This window comes from Macaca mulatta, chromosome 1 (assembly GCF_049350105.2).
Source record: "Macaca mulatta isolate MMU2019108-1 chromosome 1, T2T-MMU8v2.0, whole genome shotgun sequence".
Taxonomy (NCBI): Eukaryota; Metazoa; Chordata; class Mammalia; order Primates; family Cercopithecidae; genus Macaca; species Macaca mulatta.
Window position 1 is genome coordinate 175,687,026 of NC_133406.1, and position 24,848 is coordinate 175,711,873.

The 24,848-nt window shown below is 39.7% G+C and overlaps 1 protein-coding gene across 10 annotated transcripts in view; it reads left to right on the forward strand.

Annotated features, from left to right (window-relative positions):
- The window catches only part of JAK1 (Janus kinase 1), a 130,884-nt gene that overhangs the window by 12,837 nt on the left and 93,199 nt on the right, over nt 1-24,848 (forward strand). For 3 of the 10 annotated variants that reach the window (XM_077997875.1, XM_077997883.1, XM_077998188.1), the window contains exon 2: nt 17,963-18,072. In XM_077997875.1, the coding sequence (XP_077854001.1) occupies nt 18,058-18,072 (15 nt within the window). In that variant the 5' untranslated portion in view covers nt 17,963-18,057. 10 annotated transcript variants of the gene reach the window in all.

A 24,848-nucleotide genomic window follows, 5' to 3' on the forward strand; every position in this document is an offset into this window, starting at 1 on the left:
AGGGCAGTTGGGTTCATTTAGCTGTCCTAAAGAAAGTTTGGTATATTTTTTGTGAAATATTTAGTTTAAAAGTTGCATTGCTATTTTTGACATTTTAAGTCAGATGAGATTTACTGTTGCTTTATATTACCTGGCTGTTATATAACACATCCCGTGTTTACCTGTGTGAGTCTGAGCATACCAGATGTGCTGTTATGAAAAGCGTGCTGGACTTGGAACTAGGAAATGCTGATGCGAGGCTGTCGTCTGCCACTTACTAGCTCTGTGACTTTGGGCTCATAATTGAGCCTCAATTTTTCTCAAGTGTAAAATGGACCTCATAGCACCTGTCACAAAGGAAGTTCTGTGAAGCTTAAATGAGGTAGAACCTACAAAATAGCTTCAGACAGTGCCTGGGATCCAGCAGCATTTAATGAAAGTTACCCTCTGCTACCCCAGATACTGAATATTGCCAGAAAATCTGTAAATTGTTACATAATGTTTACATCTTTGTAAGTGGTAACTTTATAGGTAAATATTATTCAGGTTATAAACCTCTGATTTAGGAAACCTCCTTATGCAAATGGTTGGCTTCCCACTACAGAAACATCGTAATAAGATAGTGGTTTAGACTCCCAAATCTGCAACCAGTCTGTATGTTTGAATCATGGCTTATGATTAATCATAGCTGAATGATCGTGGGCAAGTTATTCAAGCTCTTTGTGCCTCAGTTTCCTCATCTGTAAAAGGATAATAGGATAATAGTGGCCCCTACTTTATGGGATTGTGAAAATTAAATGAGAATGTGTGTGTATGTATGTGTGTGTTTGTCTGTATTTGTACCAATACCCTGTTGGAGTTTACCACTATTATTTACTGTTCCTCTTCTCTTTTCCTCCCTGTGTAAACAGCCCATAAGTTATCTGGAAGTTCCCTACTATCTCCCTCTTATCTTCTGCTACTGGAAGACTCCTTTTTCTTCTGTCTTTGGTCCCGTGTTAGTTGCTTCATTTTGATTGAGGCTGTCTTGTTCTAGTGTGCAGTACATTCTCATCGATCCTTTTCCTATACATTTCTTGCCTAGACACTTTGAAAAAGTGTTTTTGTTTTGGGTGGAAACTGAACATTTTTTAATAATGACTCATAAACCCAGCCAGGTGTTAAGGATACTCTTATATTAAGAAAAATGGAAAGCTATACAGTCTCAAGCAAATGAAAAAACTATATAAAATGCCTAATTGTTTATTGAATGTTTACTCTGTGCCAGAAATTCAGATCAATAAACTGAGCCTTAGAATGGTTGAAAATATTTAAAAGTACCTGGCTTTTAAGTGGAGGAACCTAGATTTGATCAAAGCCAACCTGGCCCTTGGTTTCACAATCCCTAAACTCACTTGCCTTCATAAGGCCTCCAGGCACTGCCTCAAGACTCCATCTGCACCCCTTCTGAACCTGCACTCTGCTTTCCCTCACACTCCTGCTTTTGAGATGGCAAAATCACTTACGGTTCTTTTTGGCTGCAGTAATGTTTCCTACTCTTTTGGCAGGGCAAATGTATAGTGTTTCAGATACTTTATGTGTTAAATTGGTCTTTTGTGTGTTGGCTTGGAACTTAACCACATTTACTGCAGTGTGTCTGGGGGAAATGTGCGCCAAGTTTCAAACAACCAACTGGGAATGAATTCTTTAAAAGGCAGAACTTATTTATAGCTAAGGGCTGCTAGTGTATTTATTTGAGTGTGTTACCTGCATTGGTATGCTTTAAGGGCTTATGTGTCATGCCTGAAGCGACATATTCTGGAATGTATACGTTATTGCACTTACTTGGTTAACTGTCCTCACTGTTGGCTGACCTTTGTACACTGACCCACTGCCATTGTGTTTGGCAAGTAGTGGGAACCCTGAGAAGAGACTTATTTAGTCCTCTTTAAAGATCAATCGTTCTTTATACTTTTCTGTATGCTTGATATATTTCAATTAAAAAAAATCAGTGGAGTAAGGATCAGGCAACATTGAAAGAGGAATTCTGCCACACAGTTGCCAGTCTGATGAAAATACTGCTTATGCTAGGTCGAATTGAGACTTTGAAAGATATTTGGGAGCCAGACACTTATGAGTACACAGGTATTGCTTTGAATATTGGAAGAAAGCAAAGAGTCAAACGAATTTCTTCTTGGTTTAGAGTCTTGTTTACTTTTCTCAGGTTAGAATTGATAGCTCTAATGGTTTTAAGAAGTCATGAAGAAGAGGCCCACCGTGAACCTGAATTTCTGGTTCTGAGTTTATAGGCATTGTCTGGTAAATACTGTTTAAGGGTTATTAGCACACAATGGTCATAAAATCTTGTAATACTTTTAAGAGGTGTAAGAAATTGAAGTCACCTGAGAATACCTCCTTCTGATTTTACTGCAGAGAAATAAAGGAATCAAAGCTTTTAAGTGACTTGCCTAAGACCTGTCTGGGTCACCGCTTTAGGGATTGTTTTTTTATCCATCATCATGCTGGATTTGTTACTGAGCAATAAAATGGTACAGAAGGTAGTCACATAGAGAATTTAGGAAATAAAATACTCATTTGTTCAAATACTTCTCTGGAGGTTGAGATATATCTATGGGTAGAAGATTTAGAGGTTATTTAAGAGACATTAGGATTGTCTAGGGTCCACCCCTTACCATGGGGATTCTGAAGCGCAGTGTCTTATGAGAGAAGAGAGATCAGGCTACTTAGTGAGTGAGGTGTTCTAAGTGCTCAGTCCAAGGGCTGGCTGGATGACTAGCACTAAATCTGTGTGGATGTTTGTTCAAACTAATCAGCCTACGATTAGTTTGTTCCTAAGAATAATAAAACTTTGTTCTAGTTTTTTAAAATTGTAATAATAATTCTGCAAGCATTTAATAAGAATACTTTCTTTAATGTTGACTTTTTTTTTTTTTTTGAGACAGAGTCTTGCTCTGTCGCCCAGGTTGGAGTGCGGTGACGCGATCTCGGCTCACTGCAACCTCCACCTCCCGGGTTCAAGTGATTTCACAGCCTCAGCCTCTAGAGTAGCTGGGACCACAGGTGTGCGCCACCACGCCCAGCTAGTTTTTGTATCTTTAGTAGAGACGGGGTTTCACCATGTTGGCCAGGATGGTCTCGATCTCCTGACCTTGTGATCTGCCTGCCTTGGCCTCCCAGAGTGTTGAGATTACAGGTGTGAGCCACCACGCCTGGCCTAATGTTGACATTTTTTACTCCTACACTAAGCTTTTATGTTTTTGCTTATTCTCTTCTAGTCTTTATCAATAATGTATAAATATGTACTGTATTATGTAATTTTCATTGCTGGATACATATACCTGTCTTCTTTTCTTAAACTTTTTTATTCTATTGTCGTAGAGTCTTTGTAATAATCATTTTTTGAATGGTTAAGTAGTATTTAGTTGTGTTAATGTATTTTATTTTTCTTAAGTAATCTATGATAGAATATTTAAGCTATTTCTATTTTTACAGAATATTGTAGGGACCCTTTAAAAACACACAAATATCATTTTTCTGCTACTAATTGCTTATTAGGATGAATGCATAGATTTACTGTGTCAAAGGTTATAACTGATTTTATGACTTTTAGTATGTAATTCTGGAAAATTAAAGAGAAACCTAAATCACAAATGGCCTTAAACATTGGCAGGAAGCTGCTAATTTCCTGACTGTTGTACAGGCAACCCACTGACAAGTAATATGTCAAATACTGACCATTATAATTCCTTATCATAGGCAGATACAGTTTTCTTCAAATGACATGAAAATAATTTATTTGCTTTTGATGCTTTTTCTCATTGGGAAATGATATTCTGTAAGTGCAGAACGTGCACTTGAATGTGAAGTTGTAGTGAGGATTTTTATTTTTATTTTTGTATAACTTAGTTATAATAAAGGAAACAAACTTTATGTCACTTCTAGGCTGATGAAATACCCTAGTAAATGCAGTACATTTTTGCATGACTAATAGGAGTAGGGGCGGGGCTTTGACTTTTACATCAGTCAGGTTAAATTCACATAAGTTAGCTGGTTTCCCTAAGACAGTGACGTATTGCCTTTTGCTTAACTTTTTGTTAGTTGGGAAATGTATTCTACTTTGATGACTGGTGTTTTTCTGCTTAGTGGGGATATTTTCTGTGATGCCAGGATAAACAATTCTATAATGCAAATCTGAACACATCACTGCCTTGCTTAAAATCTTTCACTAGCTGCCCTTTGCTGTTAGGATTAAGTCTATCCAAACTCCTTAGCATGGTATAAAGAGCCTCTCATGGTCACAGCCTTCCTTTCCTTCCATTCTCATTCTTGCAGTCAGCACTCCTGCCCTGCTGACCGTTTTTGGTTCTTAAATATGTTGTGGTCTCTCTTACTTCTAGGACACTAAGTTCTGTAGATTCGTTAGTGAGTATACAGCCTTAGAGACTGCAAGAATTCTGAGCAGTATTTTTAAGAGTTAGATTTCCATCCAAGTACCATTAACATTCTAGGCTGCCACATTCCAAGATTTACTCTGGAGGTGTGAGGTGGAAGCCACGTTAAATGGCTGGAAAATAATCCTGTGGGAGAGATAAGCTTTGTCATTTTGTTTTTACAAGGTGTGTTGCAGTGAGCGTTGAAAAGCCTTCCACGAAAAATAGAATCTTCTTTTTTCCCTCATTATGATTAAATTACTGGCTGCTAATCTTTCATAATGAAGAGAGAAGCCCAAAAGCAATTTCAGAACAAGCATCTCGTGCTGATTAGTGGTTATAGTGATTTCACACAGATAGTATTCCTTGTGTTTGAAAGTTATTTTATTGGTCAGATCTGCTTCTGTGAAATCAACAAGGGTAGTTTATCTTTGCAAAAACTTGTAACAAGCTTATAGTTACACTCCTTGGGGAACACAGTTCACATTTAAGATTTTGCCTTGGGCACCTCTGTTCAGCTTTATGCTGTGTCTTTCAGATTCTAGATAAGAAACTGGTTTGACATTAATATGTGTCATGATAGCTTTTTAGATATCCTTTTTGCTTGCATTAAGTCAGACAAAATCTGCAGAGCCTAGCACCATGCTCTGTATATGAGCTGCTTTCTCCATGTGTCTTGGTTCGTACAAGAGTCAGTATACCTAGACAGTCAGTAATCACTCATTGATGAGATTTGGATTTAATAAGTTTAAGCCTGGTCAGTAATTAGTGGGAACCAAACCAAGGCAACCTATAGCACATGGAGCATTGCATCAGAGATCTCAGTTTTTCAAATAAGGCATAGATAAAGGATCTCTGTGTATTACCCTCCTGTTCTTGGACTCAATTGTTCGAATGTTTCACCCAAAACCTCAATTTCAGGGTAATATTTAGGCACTCTCTTCTATATTATACCTCAGGTAATTTGGAAACATTTGTATTTCTAAATCTATTTCTGTATAAACTTTCTGTGAATTGTATATCTCTCCCTCTGTATATTACATAGTATAGATTTAAATAGAAAAATTCATTGTTCCCTTCAGAGGTGTAAGAGTATTCTGGCTGAATTGGAAATGTTATGTTAAATTTGAAATTATACTACCTAAATTTTGGACTTGTGTACTACTGTTTTAGTAGAGATGTATGATACTGCGGATAAAGTTCCAAAACAATCTGTGGTGAGAAAATTCTTGTTCAGGTACCTGTTGTTCGGTGAAACTGCTTTTCTATTGGGTATCTGTATTATTTTTTGGTTAAGTTAAAAAAAAGGGATTTATTGGCCTATGTCTTAAGAGGCTCATGGGCTCCAAGGATATAAAGGCACTCTCCTTCTCAGTAGGAATCCTGCCTATTTCTGCTTCCTGTTCGTTGGTCTTATTTTCTGCCACAATGAGGTTTTATCCACATGATCTGAATAGAGAACACATTGGCTGCCCCAAGATGATGTCTGTTTATCAAATCTCCCTGAAAGACTTGTGCTTGTGTCACCCCTTGGTCTGGAAGGTGGACAGTGCAGGCATGGATGGGGGTCAGGTTGGACACTGTGATAGTTTCTAGAGAGATAAAAACAGATGTCAGCTGTAATATCTTGAACTGGCAGTTAAAATTTTTTTTTTTTTTACGTTGTAGAAAATAAACAACATAAAATTTACCGTGTGAGCCATTTGTAAGTTTCCAGTTCAGTACTATTAAGTACATTCACGTTGTTTTATAACTAATCTCCAGAACTCTTTTCATCTTGCAAAACTGAAACTCTGTACCCATTAGATAATAACTACCCATCGCTTTTTCCTGCTAGCTCCTGCCAACTACCATTCTACTTTTTCTATCCATGGATTTGACTACTTTAGCTACTTCTTATAAGTGGAATTGTCCATAATGTCCTTTTATGACTGGCATATTTCACTTAGCATAATGTCCTCAAGGTTTATCCATGTTTTTGTGTATGATAGAATTTCCTTCCTTTTAAAGGCTGAATAATATTCCGTTGTATGTATATACAACATTTTGTTTATCCATTTATCTGTTATTGGATGCTTGGGGGCTTCTACCTTTTGTCTGTTGCAAATGATACTTCTATGAACACCGGTTTCCAAATATCTCTTTGAGACCCTGCTTTCAGTTGTTTTGTGAACTGCCACTTTTTTGGATAACTCTCATTTAAAACTATGTTCATCTTTTTTTCCTTAAAAACTGCCCACAATTAACTCTTTTTGGTGCCCAGTAAGTGGAAAATTTAGAACAGCAAAATGTTTGCTTTATTCAACAAGCACCTCTCAAAATCTAGAAAACAAAGAACATTAGAGAACACTGTGGAAGTAAGTATGATTATCGGTAGCTGGCTGACATAGAAGATTTTAGTTTTTACTATGACGTGTAAATATTTACCTTTGCAGGTTTTAGTAGACAAGAGCATGAGGTCTGATTGTAGGCCTGTGACTTTGGGGAAGTTACCTAAAGCCTTGCCAGCCACCATTTACCTATTTGCAGAGAGGGGGTTGGTTATACCTGCTAGGGTTAATTAGACTATTAAATGAGATAACATGTGCAGAACACACAGCCAGTGGTAGGTGGTCGGGAAGTGGTTTCCTCTCTCCTGTCTTCTTCCAGGGGAATAGAAGAGGATCACTGTGTGAGGATCCCTGTATTGTTCAGCTCTGATGCTCCTCCCGCTGTGGGTGGTAGATCTCACTCTTAACAAGGCTTTCTTGGCAAGCATTTTTAAACTTTACATTTTCTTATTTTTATTACTATTATTGTTGATATTTTGTTTGGCGTGGGTACTGTATTTACATGGTTCAGAAAGCAAACCAGGGCCAGGTGCCATGGCTCATGCCTGTAATCCCAGCACTTTGGAAGGCCAAGGCAGGTGGATCACTTGAGGTCAGGAGTTCGAGACCAGCCTGGCCAACATGGTGAAACCTTATCCGTACTAAAAATACAAAAATTAGCTGGGTATGGTGGCAGGCACCTGTACTCAGGAGTATCCCAGCTACTCAGGAGGCTGAGGCCAGAGGATGGCTTGAACCCTGGAGGTGGAGGTTGTAGTGAGCCGAGATCATGCCACTGCACTCCAGCCTGGGCAACAGAGCAAGACTCTGTCAAAGAAAAAAAAAAAAAAGAAAGAAAGCAAACAAGTATAACAGGGTACAAATTGAGAAGGCTTGCTCCCATTTTTGTTTGTCTATCAACTTCGTTCCCTGTTTCCTTAAGTGCTCTTTTCATCTCTAGGACCTATTAATGTAAGTATATATTCTTATTCTTGTTTTATTGTACATAAGGTAAATATATACTGTATACTGTTCCACACTTTGCTTTTTTCATTTTTCCCTATATCCTCCTCTCTTTCCTTATTAGTACATCAAGTATTTTCTCGTGTAAATAGACCATGATTGATTTAACCAGTTCCCACATAAGGGACATTTTATTTGCTTCTGCACTTTTGCTGTTGTAAATAGTGCTATTTGTGTAACTTTGTATGTCGAAGGTCAGATAAATTCCCAGAAGTGGAATTGCTGGGTTAAAAGATAATTGCATAAATAATTTTTATTAATATTCTCAATTGCTCCCCATGGGGTTAGTACCTTTTCCCATGCCTTGAGATTTACATATTTTTGTGCATTGCAGACACGTCTTACCCCTTGCTGTATACCTTCTTTTGAGCTGCCATCTTGTTAACATGGAGAGAACTGACAAGTGCAGGCGATTCCTTAAGGGCCAGTGGACTGTTGGAATGCTTTCCAAGCAGGTGCCAGGGTTTGAGATTGTAGTGTGACATGCGACTAGGGGTTCTGCCCATCCTGATGTGCTCCTGTTCCTATCTCAGGACCTGAGGATGGAATGACTGGGTGTGTTGTGAGCCTGAGTGCTTCTGGGGGAGAATCAGTTGCTCTGTGCATTAAAGCAGTATTGGCTCCTGCCTCCCTTCCTTGGAAGTTTTTGTTTTGTTTTTTTTTAAATTTCACAACTTTGTATAAAAGTTATTCCTATTTATTGAAGGTTTAGAATCCAGAGAAAAGACAAAAACTACTCGGACTCTCACAACCATTGTTAATGTTTTCATGAATATCATCTCAATCATGTGTGTGTATCCCCAACAAAAATGGTGATTATATACTGCATAATGTTTCATAAACTTTTTTTCCATTTGCTAGTGTATCATGACTATTGTAACATCCTTCAGTAATGATATCCCCCCCACCCCCAACACATGCACATGTTTTTGTGTAGATTTCTATTGGATGGCTTCACCATGGTTCTCTGTTCCTGGATGAACATTTATGTTTGTCTTATTAGTCAGCAACCCTATGATGAAAATCCTTCTGGCTAAATCTTGTATGTTATTATTGTTTGCTTAGAGTACATTTCTAGAATTAGCAAACAATAACCTACAGGAATTAGAACTTCTAGGTCAAAAGACATATACACGTTGCTCTCCAAAAGTGACATTTATTTATATTCCTAAATGAGAGAACTATTGTCATCATACTCAATTTGTGGATATAGTAATTTTTAAAAATTTTCCAATTTATTAGTAAAAAGTGATAAATCTATCTTTTACTCTGCAGATATTTAATTACTGGTACATTTAAACTTTTTTTTTCAAGTTTGAGAACTCATTTTTTTGATGTGGATTGCCTAGTCAAGCCCTTCGCTCATTTTATTATTGGTGTGTTTGTCTTTTGTATTTATTAAAGCTACATGTGTTAAGGATATTAGCTTTCTGTCACAAATTAGCTGGGTGTGGTGGCAGGCACCTGTACTCAGGAGTATCCCAGCTCCTCACGAGGCTGAGGCCAGAGGATGGCTTGAACCCTGGAGGTGGAGGTTGTAGTGAGCCGAGATCATGCCACTGTACAGATATTTTTCCTCAAGTTTACTTACATATTAAGACCTTTTGTTATAGGAGTTTTATATTTTCATGAACTCAAATCTATCACACATTTCTTAATAAAGGCTTTTGCTTCTGGTGTCATGTTTGAGAGATCTTTTGATGCCTCTAATTCTACAAATATTCAACTCTTAAACTTAATATTTGGTATATTTGTCATTTGAAATGATAGGATGTTTATTTTAGTCTATGATGTAAGATGGATTCTAATTTTATTATTTTCTCTGACTATCCAATTGTCCTACCACAAAAAGTTATTATCTCCCCACCAACTTGAAATCCATGTTTTTACAAATTGCTTTTTTTTTTTTAAACACATTTGAAAATTTACACTAAAACTATAAAAAGGGCATTAGAGTCACAAGGTCCTAGCCCTAGACTGTCTTCAGGCAGTTGATGCCAGTGAGACATGGAGGAGGTGGTCTAACCTCTTCTTAGACTTGGTTTCTTCTGGGAAATCACACCTGACCACCAATCAGGGTGTTATGGTCATCTAATGAGGTAATAGGTGTCAACTCTGAACCTTTATATGGGAAGTAGTGTTTATAATGCTACTCATTAGGAGAGCCCGGATGTTCCTGAGGAACTATAACCGTAGTCAAAACTTGATATAATAAAGATTAGATATTGTCTTTTGAAAGAATTAGGAAAACTGAAAAAAAAAACTGACTTTTGAGTTATTTCCTATAGTCAAATAGGACCTAATTGTAAATAATAAAAATGGGCCTGTTTTAATTATTTATCTTGACATGGATTTTATTTAATTCTGGATCGTTCTTGTATTTGTCAGGAACAACCAAGCTTACACAGTCGCTCCAGGCCGACTGGGCTCCAGTCCGTAGGGCTTTCTTTGGGGATCTGTAGTGTAAACCACACCCGCCTAATCTTCCTTGCTTCTCCTAGAGAACACCCGAAAGTCCCAGGGGATACTGGCCTGCCCTCAGACTCTTCCTTTAGTCTTTAGATTTAGACATTTCCACTAAACTTAGAGAGTCAAGTAACTGGATTCATGTTGAAAGTCTGATAGTAGTTGATTTTGAGACCCGCATTTAGTCATGACATGCACCGAGCTTTGGTTTCTTCATTTTCAAAATGAAGGCCATTTGTGGGAGTTTGAATGTAACATCACAGCTCTGAGGCTCCGTTTCCATCCCCAGTTTCTCTGACAGAGCAGAGGACTCTAAAAGGAGGCTGATTCTTTTTATTCTAACCATGGGAAATTTGAAATAATTGTTGACTTAATTCACTTATTTTTTTTGGTCCCTAAAATATTTGATTGGTCAGGATAAATCATCTTTGTTTTATTTTTCGTTTCCGATTATTGTCAGAATAATAACTGGATAAGTCCCAGTGAAAGCCCCAAGTGAAAGAGTTTGTAGTCATGATGCCACATTTTTTATTTAAAAGTGTTTCTCTAGAGTTAAGGAATGAATTTTTTTTTTTTTCCCAGATGTGGATGCAAGTTACAATAAATTCTTGGCCCTTTTGAACCATTAGGGATAAATCATTTTGGGTTAACCGTTTTCTAGATGGTGAGAATTTATTCTTATAATGACCACAAAACTTCAACTACTTTATTTTATTTTTGTTATTATTATTTTTTGACATGGAGTCTCACTCTGTTGCCCAGGCTGGAGTGCAATGGGACAATCTTGGCTCACCGCAACCCTCGCCTTGCATGTTCAGGTGATTGTCCTGCCTCAGCCTCCCAGGTAGCTGGAATTACAGGTATGCGCCACCACACCCAGCTAATTGTGTATTTTTAGTAGAGACGGGGTTTTGTCATGTTACTCAGGTCTTGAACTCCTGACCTCAGGTGGTCCACCCATCTCGACCTCCCAAAATGCTGGCATTACAAGCATGAGTGACTGACTGTGCCTGGCCAAAACTTTTAACTACTTTAATGAAAAAAATCTGAAAATATATTTTTTCTGTATTTGAACTGAAGTGACTGAATAAAGTTTATTTTCTCTTTATTAATCATGTTCAGTTACAAGTGTAATTTGTGTTGAGCACCGTGTTTATGGGGCCTAGCATAAATTGGAGTAGAAAGACCTGAGTTTAAATTCACCACCTGCTGACGCTGTTGCTTATGAACAGTAAACCTCTCTTAACCTCATTTTCTTCACTTTTTAAGAAATTGAAGTTGGGCCAGGTGCAGTGGCTTATGCCTGTAACCCCAGCACTTTGGGAGGCCGAGGTGGGTGGATCACTTGAGCCCCAGAGTTGGAGACCAGCCTGGCCAACATGGTGAAACCCCATCTCTACTAAAAATACAAAAATTAGCCAGGTGTGGTGGCGCACGCCTGTAATCCCAGCTAATCGAGAGGCTGAGGCAGAAAAATGGCTTGAACCTGAGAGGCGGAGGTTGCAGTGAGTGGAGATTGTGCCACTGCACTCCACCCTGGGCGACAGAGTGATACTTTGTCTCAAAAAAAAAAAAAAAAAGAAAGAAATTGAAATTGGTATAAGCTAGAGCTTCTGTAAATGATGGCTTTTACAATAGGGATTCCCTGCAGGTCTGTTGAGTTATATGTATTTGCATGCACACGTACACACATGGTGTATTTGTTCCACACTAACTAGTTTTGGACTTCTTATTGTGCTTTCTGTTGTTTTTCTGTCAACTTCACCGTTTTCTCTCCTTGAAGCTACCAGTATGCCTGTGTGTAGGGCTTGCTCTCATAGAATTTATAGATTTTTTGACATCTAGTTACTTGTATTTTATACACAGCTCTAAGTGAGAAGGCCTGGCAACATGTAATGTTCGTGAATATTTGTATGAAATTCAGCAGCATTTACTTTGGAGAACTCATATTTTATGTGTGTTCCAAAACAATGAAACTTAGCACTGTTACAACACAGGAGCATATTTGCATCCTGGTCTTTATTTATGAAGGAATAGTATTGAGCCACCCAGTTGGGGGACATACAGTCTAAGTAGTTATTTGCTTATTTCGTCTCTGGGTTCCAACTTTTATTGACTTATGTAGCACATGTACACTAGTGGCATAATGCCAGCTGGATTTCAGAGTGCAGAATGAAACCATGTGGTTTTCTGTGAGTTTTTTTAAGCCTTATTTAGGAATTATATCCATGACTAGGATCTTATAAATTATGTGTCTCCTATGTGCCCAGGTCCTAGTATATACCTAATTTAATCCTTGAACGACCCTTTTGTGATAGATGGTATTATCCCGTTTAAAGATGAAGAAACCAATATTTGGAGAAATTAAATACCTTATTTTATAAATGAGTAAGTCTTTTCTGACTTCAGAGCTCATGCGTTTTACCACTAAGCCATGCTCTCCGCTTACTACAAACTAGTGACTCCAAAATTCTGCAAACTGTGAAACTGTTGTGAACTTGTGTGAATGTATTGGAGTAGGTGCTGAGTAGATGTTTGAACTTCTTCCCTTGTCCTGTGTTATGCGTGGTAATCTGCCATTTGCTGTTCCTAGCTGTATGGTCACCCTTAGAGGTATGAGTTGTGCTTATGTGTATACATTCATGCCTAGATCTGTTGCTCACAGAATCATCTGACATCCCCATTTCATTGAATCTAGGCAGCAGGGTTGATGGCAGCCAGAAAAGTGTGCCCTGGGGGCAAGAATGTCTTCAGGGAAAAATGTTATTGTCTTTCAGATAGCTCTCCAAACACAGTTGCTCCAACAAGTCCTATGAAAAGATTGCTTGAGCCCAGGAGTTCAAGGCAGCAGTGAGCCATGGTCCTGCCATTGCACTCCAGCCTGAACAACAAAGTGAGACCCTGTCTCAAGAGAAAAGAAAAGAAAAAAATGCTAGATGGATCTTCAGTTTAGTTTAGTTAATTAAGTATTTTAATTATTAACTATTAATTATAATATTAAGAATGCCAGGGGAGGGCAGAGACCTGTGATTCTGTTTTGGGGGGGCACTAGAAAACAGATCCTGAGACACTGTGGTGCTGCCATCTACCGCTACCCACATCATATCCTTATGTAGACATAAAATATTAAGAGAGACTTCATGAGGAGGTGTTTCTCAGTTTCTTTTGTAATGAACTCTACTTTTAGTTGAGAAACATGAAAGTGTGTGGTTTGGTGTTGGAGAATGAGTTTACTTACTAGTTTGATTTACAGTGAATACTGTTCTTGGGATTTATAAATGTTATTAGTGTTGAGAAGTAGAGGAGATAAATAGTTCTGGTGTCAAGGGAAGCGGAGCAATAAAATGAAGCTGAAATATGACCATTAAGCCCGAGACAGTCAGATCATCTGTGTGCCTTAATAGAAGTCTGATGATCTTGGTTCAGGTCTTCACTTAGTTCATGTAATAACATGGAATCAAGAGTTCAGACAAGTATAAATGCTTCTGGATATTGTTTCCTAACTAGGCTTAGTTTATAGGCCAGAAAGGTTCTGCTACTATCCTATTATTACTGGGGGAGTCATTGAAAAGAACCTTTCTGTTGTAGTGGACTGAAGACATAAAATCACACAGTACATCTAAAAGGTTTCATCAAAGTTGTCCTTTACTAAAGAGTATTTTTTTATATCTTAGTATAATTGAACTTTTTAAGAAAATAACTTTTTTTTTTCAGCCATGAAATCATATTCTTTCTTAGCATTAAAGATTTTGACATTCTCCTTTGGGAGGCCGAGGTGGGGGGATCACGAGGTCAGGAGATCAAGACCATTCTGGCTAACACAGTGAAACCCCATCTCTACAAAAAAATACAAAAAATTAGCCAGGCATTGTGGCTGGGTGCCTGTAGTCCTAGCTACTTGGGAGGCTGAGGCAGAAGAATGGTGTGAACCCGGGAGGCGGAGCTTTCAGTGAGCCGAGATTGCACCACTGTACTCCAGCCTGGGCGACAGAGTGAGACTCTGTCTCGGGGGAAAAAAAAAAAAGATTTTGACATTTTCTGTTCAAGAAACTTTTACAGTGAGAATAATTTAGTGTATCTCAGACAATGTTGGAGTGATCAATGGATGAGTTTCCTTGTTCCAATGTAGAATAACAAATGTTCAGTTGAATTGTAGGTGGATCAGTTTGACCCAGCATTAAGGATATGTCTGAAAAACTGAAATAATGAGGTCAACATTTTCCAGGTTTTTTTTTTTTTTCTGTCATTCTGTGATCAACTAAGTCTGCTTTGGTTTTCAGTTACTAATCAATGTTCCACTAAAGCCTATTTAGACACTTTATTTTGAAATAATTATAGATGGACAGGAAGTTACAAATATAACCCAGAGAGGGTCTGTGTTGTATAATTGAACTTTAACAGTGATATGCTCCTTTCTTTCTAGAAAGGCTTTCAATTTATGGAAAAATTAGCAAAGGTAAAAGATGTTCGGCATTGGGCCTCTGAAACTTCTTTCGGAACTAATATTTTGAATGACTCCATACAACTAGAATAATGGCTGAAATTTCTATGGTGCTGGTCAGGACTCTGACTGTGGCCTGAGCATGAGATGATTTTCTTGGAAGCCAAATTACTACTAGAAGGAGAAGAATGCTGTGGCGCTCTCTGGGGGTTGGGGCTTGTGTCTCTGGAGCCTTTGAGTTTTCTGTGGGTGTAAGTTTTGCAAATGGTCCTGGTAGCCCTGAAGCTAGAGTTGTCAAAGTAACAGGTGGTGGCTGGGATTCATCTTGGCAGTGGATCAGCTACCCAAATAGCCAAAGTTGCTCAGTCTATATGAGGTCCTATAGACCAAACTGGGGGTGGGGTGGGGAGGATTAGCCCCATACAGACAGTTGGTCCTTTTTTTTTTGTTTTTAAACAGTCATTTGAAATATTTTCTGTAAAAGACCTAAGCTTTAAACATTTAGGATGATTTAAAATGTGCTGCTTTGTATTCTTTTTCATATATATTTGATTTATTCATATAAAATTGCCATTTTTGTATATAAAAATGGTCAAATGTTGGCAGTTTCATATGGTGCAACCTACTGTTTTCTGCTATCACACTGGAAATTCTCACAAACGTGGGATAGCATGTTTCAAAGAAACGTTGGCTCAGCCTCTTGATTTATGGAAGAAATATAGCACTTACGGTATTCTAAGTAGATTAACTAACTTAATCTTTTTACAAGCAAATGAGATAGGTAGATCCTAGTGTTTTCCCGCTTTTTAGGATCACAGAGCTAGTGAGTGGTAGAGCTGGGCTCGCACCCTGGCTGCTGGTCACAGGGCTGCGCTGTTTCTCAGCTCTTGTGTTTGACCTCACCTCTCCAGTCATACTTGTGAAAGTCCTGGGTGTCTAGACAGGTGATGGGTGAGTGACATAAGGTACCTGTCTTTGTATTCATGGAAGAAATAACTGGATTTCCCCAAGAATGAATTAATTCTTCCACAATACAAGAGAAATACAGCTAGAGATAGATTGGTCCTCAAGTAAATTTGTTTTATAAGTTGATCATGAATCTTCCTGAAAACTGCTGTGGCCTTAGGAACACTAGAGGGTCCTACTAGTGGACATTCATTCATCTGATGAGCACCGACTATGTTCTAGGCACTGACTGTGAGAAATACAGATGAGTAAAATATAATCACAGCCACCAGGGTAGTCTGGTGGGTGACATTTATAATACAATGTAAGCTAAGGTTGTAATTAATGTGTTTAACAAAGTACTGTAGCGGCACAGAGAAGAGAGTGACTACATTTGGAGTCCACAGGACTTCACCGGAAAGGCGAGGCATCTGACCTGGACTTTGAGAGGATGAACCAGAACTCTGTAGGTCCAGTCTTAGAGATTTAACAAGGATACTTCTTTCAGGGTGCCCACCAATTCCTACTTTGCATTGGAGGGTGCACTGTGTCAAATTTGTATTCTTATCTTAAATACCAAATACTCTTAAAGACCATCCATGGGCCTGTGGAGCTGAGAGTAAATGTAGAGGTTTATCAGGCCTAATAATGAAAGTATGGATAGTTATTGCCATGGAGGAGAAGGGTAAATGTTTTGTAGAGTCCATTCCAACCTTGAAATTCCGATTCTCTGATAAACTCCTACCTCTCCTCTGTTGCTTAATCTCTGATCTTGAGCCTGGAAGGAGAATAGGCAACTCAGTCAATGAGGGAGTGTTATTTAGTAATTGCACATTGGCCTCTTCCTGCTGGATCCCATATTGACACTGGAGTAAGGCTAGAGACTAGGAGACAAGGCCCCATGGGAACTTTGTGAAATGGGGAGGGGCAAGGGTGTGTCCCTGGACCGTCTGTTTCTGGGGCAGCTGTCCTAGGTGTTGAGATACACACAGGTCTTTTCTAAGATGTTCCTACTGGATCCTGTCAGGTTGCACTCTAGCATTCCTGGATTTATTGTGCACCATTTATGGCTCCACAGTCCACTAGATGAAATTGTGAAGACTCAATATGGTGGCTCTCCAGGGGCTTTCCCTCTTCTTCTCTCTTAGCATTGGAGATGACCTGTCAGTGTTGCAAGCAATTCTGTGGTAGCGCATCAAGTATTCTGTCACAGCCGGAAAGGCTGGATAAACATCAAGGGACTGCCAAGACTAGACTTCTCATTCAGTCTGAGTAGGAGGAAAGAGGACAGGTTGTTGGAGAGTTGGTTTAAAAATGAATTATGGGCTGGGCGTGGTGGCTCACACCTGTAATCTCAGCACTTTGGGAGGCTGAGGCAGGCGGATCATGAGGTCAGGAGTTCGAGACCAGCCTGACCAACATGGTGAAACCCCATCTCTACTAAAAAATACAAAAATTAGCTGGGCGTGGTGGCACGCACCTGTAATCCCAGCTACTCAGGAGGCTGAGGCAGGAGAATTACTTGAACCTGGGAGGCGGAGGTTGCAGTTAGCCGAGATCATGCCATTGCACTCCAGCCTGGGCAACAAGAGCGAAACTCTGTCTCAAAAAAAAAAAAAAAGAATTATGATTGGTCTTTCTTGTTTCATCATCTGATGGGTGGAGGAGGGAAAGGGTCAGAAATATTTATTTTAATACCCTCCCAGTATGAATGAGTGATTTTGATCCTAGTTTAGGTTTTGATCTGGTGGATGTGAGATTGGAAGTAGTTTAATTTGTTTGGCAAGGTCATCCCCAAGGATGTCCGATGCATCTGCATTCTTGTTCTAGATTCCATTCTAGCCATGAGTTTGTGAAATGGGGAGGGGCAAGGGTGTGTCCCTGGACCGTCTGTTTCTGGGGCAGCTGTCCTAGGTGTTGAGATACACACAGGTCTTTTCTAAGATGTTCCTACTGGATCCTGTCAGGTTGCACTCTAGCATTCCTGGATTTATTGTGCACCATGTATGGCACAATAAATGGAATGTTCCCATGGCTAGAATGGAATCAAGGGAGAAGCTTCCTCGTTCCTATTTCAGAGGGAGCAGGGAGAGTAGTGGTGCATATCCCCACAGCTAGAAATAGATTGGTCCTCAAGTAAATTGGTTTTATAAGTTGATCATGAATCTTCCTGAAAACTGCTGTGGCCTTAGGAACACTAGAGGGTCCTACTAGTGGACATTCATTCATCTGATGAGCACCGACTATGTTCTAGGCACTGACTGTGAGAAATACAAATGAGTAAAATATAATCACAGCCGCCAGGGTAGTCTGGTAGGTGACATTTACAATACAATGTAAGCTAAGGTTGTAATTAATGTGTTTAACAGAGTACTGTGGCGGCACAGAGAAGAGACCGTGACTACATTTGGAGTCCACAGGACTTCACCGGAAAGGCGAGGCATCTGACCTGGACTTGGAGAGGATGAACCAGAACTCTGTAGGTCCAGTAATCTACTGGAAGGTTTTCAAAGAACACAGGTGGACAGAGCCTTGGGAACAGTCAAGGTTGAGGGGGCACTCTTGTGGGTCCACAACCCGAGCTTCTCACCCCTCTCATTTCGTAATGGCTGTCAAGCTCTCCCTTCACTATTGTTTTTCTTTACTGCTTTGTGGATTCATCCTGCTGAGTTACTACAACCTCTGCTCGCAGTCATGCCAGGTCTCCCCCTTAGGAAACGGACCCTGCTCTTCACTGCCTGGTTCCTTTGTGTGGCTGCCTCCAGCCTTCTGTCTCCCCTTCTCAGAGCTATGACAAGAGGTTCTTATAGCCTTAAAAATAAAAAGCAGCTTCATATGTTGTTCCTTTGTGTTATTTATTGCATCATTTGTTGAGCAAGTTTCCCAGGACTGGAGCTGGAGGTCATTTGAGAGATGTCTCCTGGGATCCCACTGAAGCTCTCCTCCATTGATCCCAATTGGTGACCAGGAACAGGGGCTGCTTGTGGTCCTTTTACCTCTCTCCATGTTTTCCAGCTTCCTAAGATACCCTGTCCCTTCCTGCATTTTGGCCAGCATTTATCTTTCCTTCTACTTTGTGCTTCTAGTGGTGCTGGGTCACTTTCTATCAGCTCCCAAATTCCAGAGGTGGACATGGGTTAGGCCATTGGCTCTGCGTCTTTTAGTGTGTATTGCTTGAGAATACTCATATTTATATAGTATATTCTGTAGTGCCTGAAAATTCTAAGGCCACAGCGATTTTGAATGATTCAAAGTTAGTCACTTCAGTATGAAACAATGTGAATTTAAAGGCAAACCCAGGATTCTTTGAAAGCAAAAACTTTCTTTAGAGCAGCAGCGTGCTTGGTGAGGCAAATAGATTGCATTTTGTGGTGCCAGAAATAGACGATTCCCTTTTTATACCCTACATCTTTGCCATGTAGTCAGAGACATGCAGATCCTTTGAAGTGAATTCTGGCACCACAATTTTGTAGAGACAGTCAGTGTAGTACAGCATGAGAAGGGCATCTGATGTGTCCTTTGAATAATTTCCGTTGAGGAGCAGGCATCAGCCCATTGCAGAGATTGCTGAGGGGGCGGTGCAGACGAGAGGCAGGTAGTCTTGGGGCATTGTGAAAACAAGTGTGAAAGGCCTTTTGGAATCCTGCTTTTTGGCAGTGTTGTGCAAGTCCCTCCGAAATTTCGCCACTTGCTTGGAAACATGTACAACAGAGGGATACGTCACTTAGGCAGAGACTACTCAAGGGCTGAAAAATGCTGCACTCATGAATAGTTTCGCTGAGCTGGAGATTGGTCACATCTGATGTCTGGATGGTGGCCATTGTTGTTAAAAATAGCTTCGAAGTTCAAAACAGAGGGGTGGGAGCCTTGTGTTCTCTTTTCTTCCCTGGAAAGGGAAGTGTTTTTATGAGCTGTGGAACTTTGAGTAAAACTTAACTTCTTTGTACCTTGTTTTGCTCATCTGTAAATGGCGATAACAGTGGTATCCACCTTATGAGATGTTCAGGATTCAATGAATATAAAGCGTTTGGCATGATGCCTGGCACATATAACTAACACTGGTGTAGTGTTTAATTGTATTTATTATTTTTTCTCATTATTACTGTTCTTTCCTATTTGAGATTTCTCAGAGGTTCCGTACTTGTTTTAAAAGTATAATTCTTTCCATGGCTTTACTTCCCATTAGCAGTGGCTTAATTCTTACTGGGAGAAAAAACCTTTGATTCATGGTAATTTTCTTAATTCCCTTGTCTGACCTTTGGGATGGTGGCGTTGGGAGGGCAGTGCAGAGTCAGATGTCAGTGGGGAACAGAGATTGTGGGCAGTCCCAGGCAGAGGCGGGTGCCAACCGGAACTACCTAGTGCCCTCTCGATTATTTGATGGTGAAATGAATGATTATTGCAGTTTATCAATTTAAAAAAAAGAACCATAGCATTAGTGTTAGGAGTAGCTGAGTGAAGGTATGTGGGAATTCTCTGTACTATCTTTGCAGGTCTTGTGTAAACCTAAAATTATTTCAAAATGAAAATTAAAAGAAAGCCCCAGCAACAAAGCATGATGTACATCATGCTGACGCAGTAAATGCTTAATAAATGTTTGTTGGATGCAAGAGTGGGTGAGTGAGTTAGGTTTGAACCCAACCTTGACACTTACTAGCTAGATTACCTTTGGTTAATTACTACTTTTATGAATCTCAAATTTCTTATTTATTTATTTATTGTTTTGAGACAGAGTCTCGCTCTGTTGCCAGGCTGTTGTACAGTGGTGCAATCTCGGTTCACTGCAACCTCCGACTCCCTGGTTCAAGTGATTCTTCTGCCTCAACCTCCCAAGTAGCTGGGATTACAGGCATGCGCTACCACACCCATGTAATTTTTGTATTTTTAGTAAAGATGGGGTTTCACCATGTTGGGCAGGCTGGTCTCAATCTCCTGACTTCGTAATCCCTCCACCTCAGCCCCCCAAAGTTCTGGGATTACAGGCATGAGCCACCACGCCTGGCCCAGATTTCTTATTTCTAAAGTGCCATGATGTCTACCTCACAGCGTTGGTGTGACCATTAAATGAGATGTAAAGAACCTTATTAGAGGATCCAGTTATACGGTAAGTAGTCTAACATATAGCTATTATTGTTGTTAAAGATATTGTGGGCACTTTGTTGATTGGCTATTACCCCACCTCCTTTTTTAGAGACAATATCCATTTAAAAAATACATTTAGGTTTTTTTCAGTTTTTTGCTGTTATGAACAACACTTGGATTAATAGCTGTATAGCTAGATCTCTGTGTGTGTACATTATGTATTCTTAGGATACATTTCTGAGAGTCACATGGGTTCCTATTTTTTGGCTCTTTTTATTCGCTTACCAGAGTGCCTCCTGATAGTTTGTAATTTTGTAACAATTTACCATTAAATAACAGAGTTTTGATAGGCAGAGATGGGAGAGTAGGAGAGAGGGAGTAGCCTGTACACAAAAGGATTGCCTCCTTTACCCCGAAGGTTGAGGCCTCTGAATGCTGGTCTGAGCTCCTAGAGGTGATATCTCCGGATCATGGGAAGCACAACCAGTCAGCCTTGTGCCAAATGCTGGGTGTCCGGCTGCCGTGGTTGGGGAGGGCTGAAGTTTTCACCCTATTGCCAGGGGTGGTGGGGACTTGGATGACTGGCACGCAGCGTGGACAGCTACCACCTGCCCATGGTAGATGAAACCTTACTTTCGATGGGAATGGCCCTCCTGTCTTATGGGAGTTGTAGACTGTGTGGAGTGCAGTTGAACAAGGATGAGCAGGTAATCCAAGTGTACTTAGAATTTGCTTCCTCTGAATATTAGAACATGAAGAGGTCTTTGAGGGAATCCAGCATGGTGGTTTTGACTCTTTGAAAACTGAGGAACCCTATTTCATATCAAGTCCCACATGAAATCTCAGTGTACTAAAGAGTTTGTTTGTTTGTTTGTTTATTTATTATGCTTTAAGTTCTGGGATACATGTGCAGAACGTGAAGGTTTGTTACATAGGTATACACGTGCCATGGTGGTTTGCTGCACCCATCAACCTGTCATCTACATTAGTTATTTCTCCTAATGCCATCCCTCCCCTATCCCCCCACTCCCTGACAGGCCCCAGTGTGTGATGTTCTCCTCCCTGTGTCCATGTGTTCTCATTTTTCAACTCCCACTTACGAGTGAGAACATGCAGTGTTTGGTTTTTGGTTCCTGTGTTAGTTTGCTGAGAATGATGGTTTCCAGCTTCATCCATGTCCCTGCAAAAGACATGAACTCATCCTTTTTTGTGGCTGCATAGTATTCCATGGTGTATATGTGCCACATTTTCTTTATCCATTCTATCATTGATGGGCATTTGGGTTGGATCCAAGTATTTGTTATTGTGAACAGTGCTGCAGTAAACATATGTTTGCATGTGTCTTTATAGTAGAATGATTTATAATCATTGGGGCATATACCCAGTCATGGGATTGCTGGGTCAAATGGTATTTCTGGTTCCAGATCCTTGAGGAATTGCCACACTGTCTTCCATAATGGTTGAACTAATTTACGCTCCCACCAGCAGTGTAAAGCGTTCCTATTTCTCACATCCTCTCTAGCATCTGTTGTTTCCTGACTTTTTAATGATCGCCATTCTGACTTGCGTAAGATGGTATCTCATTGTGGTTTTGATTTGTGTTTCTCTAATGACCAGTGACGATGAGTTTTTTTCCCTATGTTTGTTGGCCACATAAATGTCTTCTTTTGAGAAGTGTCTGTTCGTATCCTTCTCCCCGTTTGATGGGGTTGTTTTTTTTCTTGTAAATTTGTTTAAGTTCTTTGTAGATTCTGGATATTAGCCCTTTGTTAGATGGATAGATTGCAAAATTTTTCTCCTATTCTGTAGGTTGCCTGTTCACTCTGATGATAGTTTCTTTTGCTGTGCACAAGCTCTTTAGTTTAATGAGATCCCATTTGTCAATTTTGGCTTTTGTTGCCATTGCTTTTGGTGTTTTAGTCATGAAGTCTTTACCCATGCCTATGTCCTGATTATGGTTTTAGGTCTTACGTTTAAGTCTTTAATCCATTTTGAGTTAATTTTTGTATAAGGTGTAAGGAAGGGGGCCAGTTTCAGTTTTCTGCATATGGCTAGTCAGTTTTCCCAACACCATTTATTAAATAGGGAATCCTTTCCCCATTGCTTGTTTTGGTCAGGTTTGTCAAAGATCAGATGGTTGTAGATGTGTGGTGTTATTTCTGAGGCCTTTGTTCTGTTTCACTGGTCTATATGTCTGTTTTGGTACCAGTACCATGCTGTTTTGGTTACTCTAGCCTTGTAGGATAGTTTGAAGTCAGGTAGCGTGATGCCTCCAGCTTTGGTCTTTTTGCAAGAGATTAATTTTATAAGTTCAGACTTGTAGGCATCATAACTTACAAGAATCATCCATTTACTTACCATAAATAGACTTACAAGAAATTAATTTTATAAGTTTAGACTTGTAGGTATCATAACTTACAAGAATCATCCATTTACTTATGGTGAAGTCAAGAGAACAATGAAGCTGCTTTAGTGAGCACTGAATTTTAACTTGGGTTCTGAGTGGCAGTCCCCAGTCAAATGCCAGTTTCATTATCCAGGTTCCATCTGGTTTTAATTTCGTTTGCAGTATAGAAAAGTCTGATTTGCATGGATAAGTAAGTGTAGATAAAAATAGTTTACTAATACCTTGCAATTTCAGGATACTCTTTAATTAAATTGATCCAGAAGCCTGAAAGATGAATAGGGGGAACTTTGGTCTCCAAGGAGAATCACACTGTTTAACAAATACTTTCATTCTTTATTACAATCTGCAAGACAGATGATAATGTGTGCTTACTCTTTTTATTACAATGCAGCCTGTTATGAATTCATTTGTTTTTGTATAACTGACTATTCCCATGTGATAAGAGCATGAGCCAGCAGATGTGCCTGAGATTTACCTGGCATTTAACTGAACATACTGCAGGTGTGCTATAGCAGTATACTTGCTTGAACAATTTTAAGGCACCAGACAAGTACAGGCCTGAATTTTTAAAAAGAGAGTTCCAGTTTCCTTCAGAATCAGTGATATATTTATAAGATACTAATATAAGCTTAGAATTGGCAAGGGCAGCTTTATTCTGAGGTCTACAGAAAGATAATGTGAACACATTTGTCATCAGTGGACTAAAATTTCCAATAAAATTTGAATCTGTAGAAGTTTATTATAATCTCTAAAATCATTAATATATTATCTTAAAAACAAAATTGAATAAATTTTTTTGCAGAGTTTTATAGCACTCAGAACCTTTTGGTTGCTCAGAACATAGCTTGAAAATCCAAATCTTTCACATGCTCCTCTAAGCTGTTTTTGTCTGCTGAGCAGTTAGGACTTCTGGAGGGGGCAGGAAGCTGTGCAGTCAAGTGACATCCTTTCTTTAGTTTTGTGTGTCCATGTGTGTATGCACATGAATGCACTCTTGTATATCTACTAGGTGCAGTGAGAGTTGGCTTCAGGGAGACAGGGAAATGCGTGATTTTGGGGTCCCCAGCCTGAGCCTACTTTTTCTGGTAGTGTTCTTTGTTCTGGAATCTTTCTCATCACCTTTTATTGCATGGAAACTTAATCTATTCAGGTCCCAACTTTCAGGCTTCTCTGCTCTGACAAGGCCAATATGATAGACTAGTCTGAGTTAAAAGGTGGCAGTGAGGGAACCAGCTATCCCTCCCTATTTTTGTATTATCATAAGTATCTCATGGCATTGAACACTTTCACTGCAAGTGGCTGCTTCAGGGGCACTGGCAGGTTGGGAGGGACATTGTGTTCTTAATAGTGCCTTTTGTGCCATTTGACTCCCACAGTATGAGAGACCCAGCCTTAAGCAATAAGACTCACCCTCCGTAGGACTGCTGCCAGTCTATATGTTGTCTTTGTGAAAACTGGAAAACAGTACCTTGTCTGAGTGGGGTAACCCTGCACCAGAGAGTGTGGCCTGGCTAGTAAAAGGCAGGTTGGATTTCAGCCATCACTTTCTTACCTCAGTTGGGCATTCTTGGCAGTGCCCAACCTGCCCAACCATGTGCTGTAGTCCTGATTCTACCTGCTATCTTCCAGCCAATTACAGTGGCTTTTTATTCTTTTGCATTACACAGATGTGTTCATTGTGGCTGCTTAATAGACATTTGAGTTGATTGATACACGGCGTTGACCAAATAGAGAGAATGGCACTTTGCAGGGTGTTTAGTTCCTGC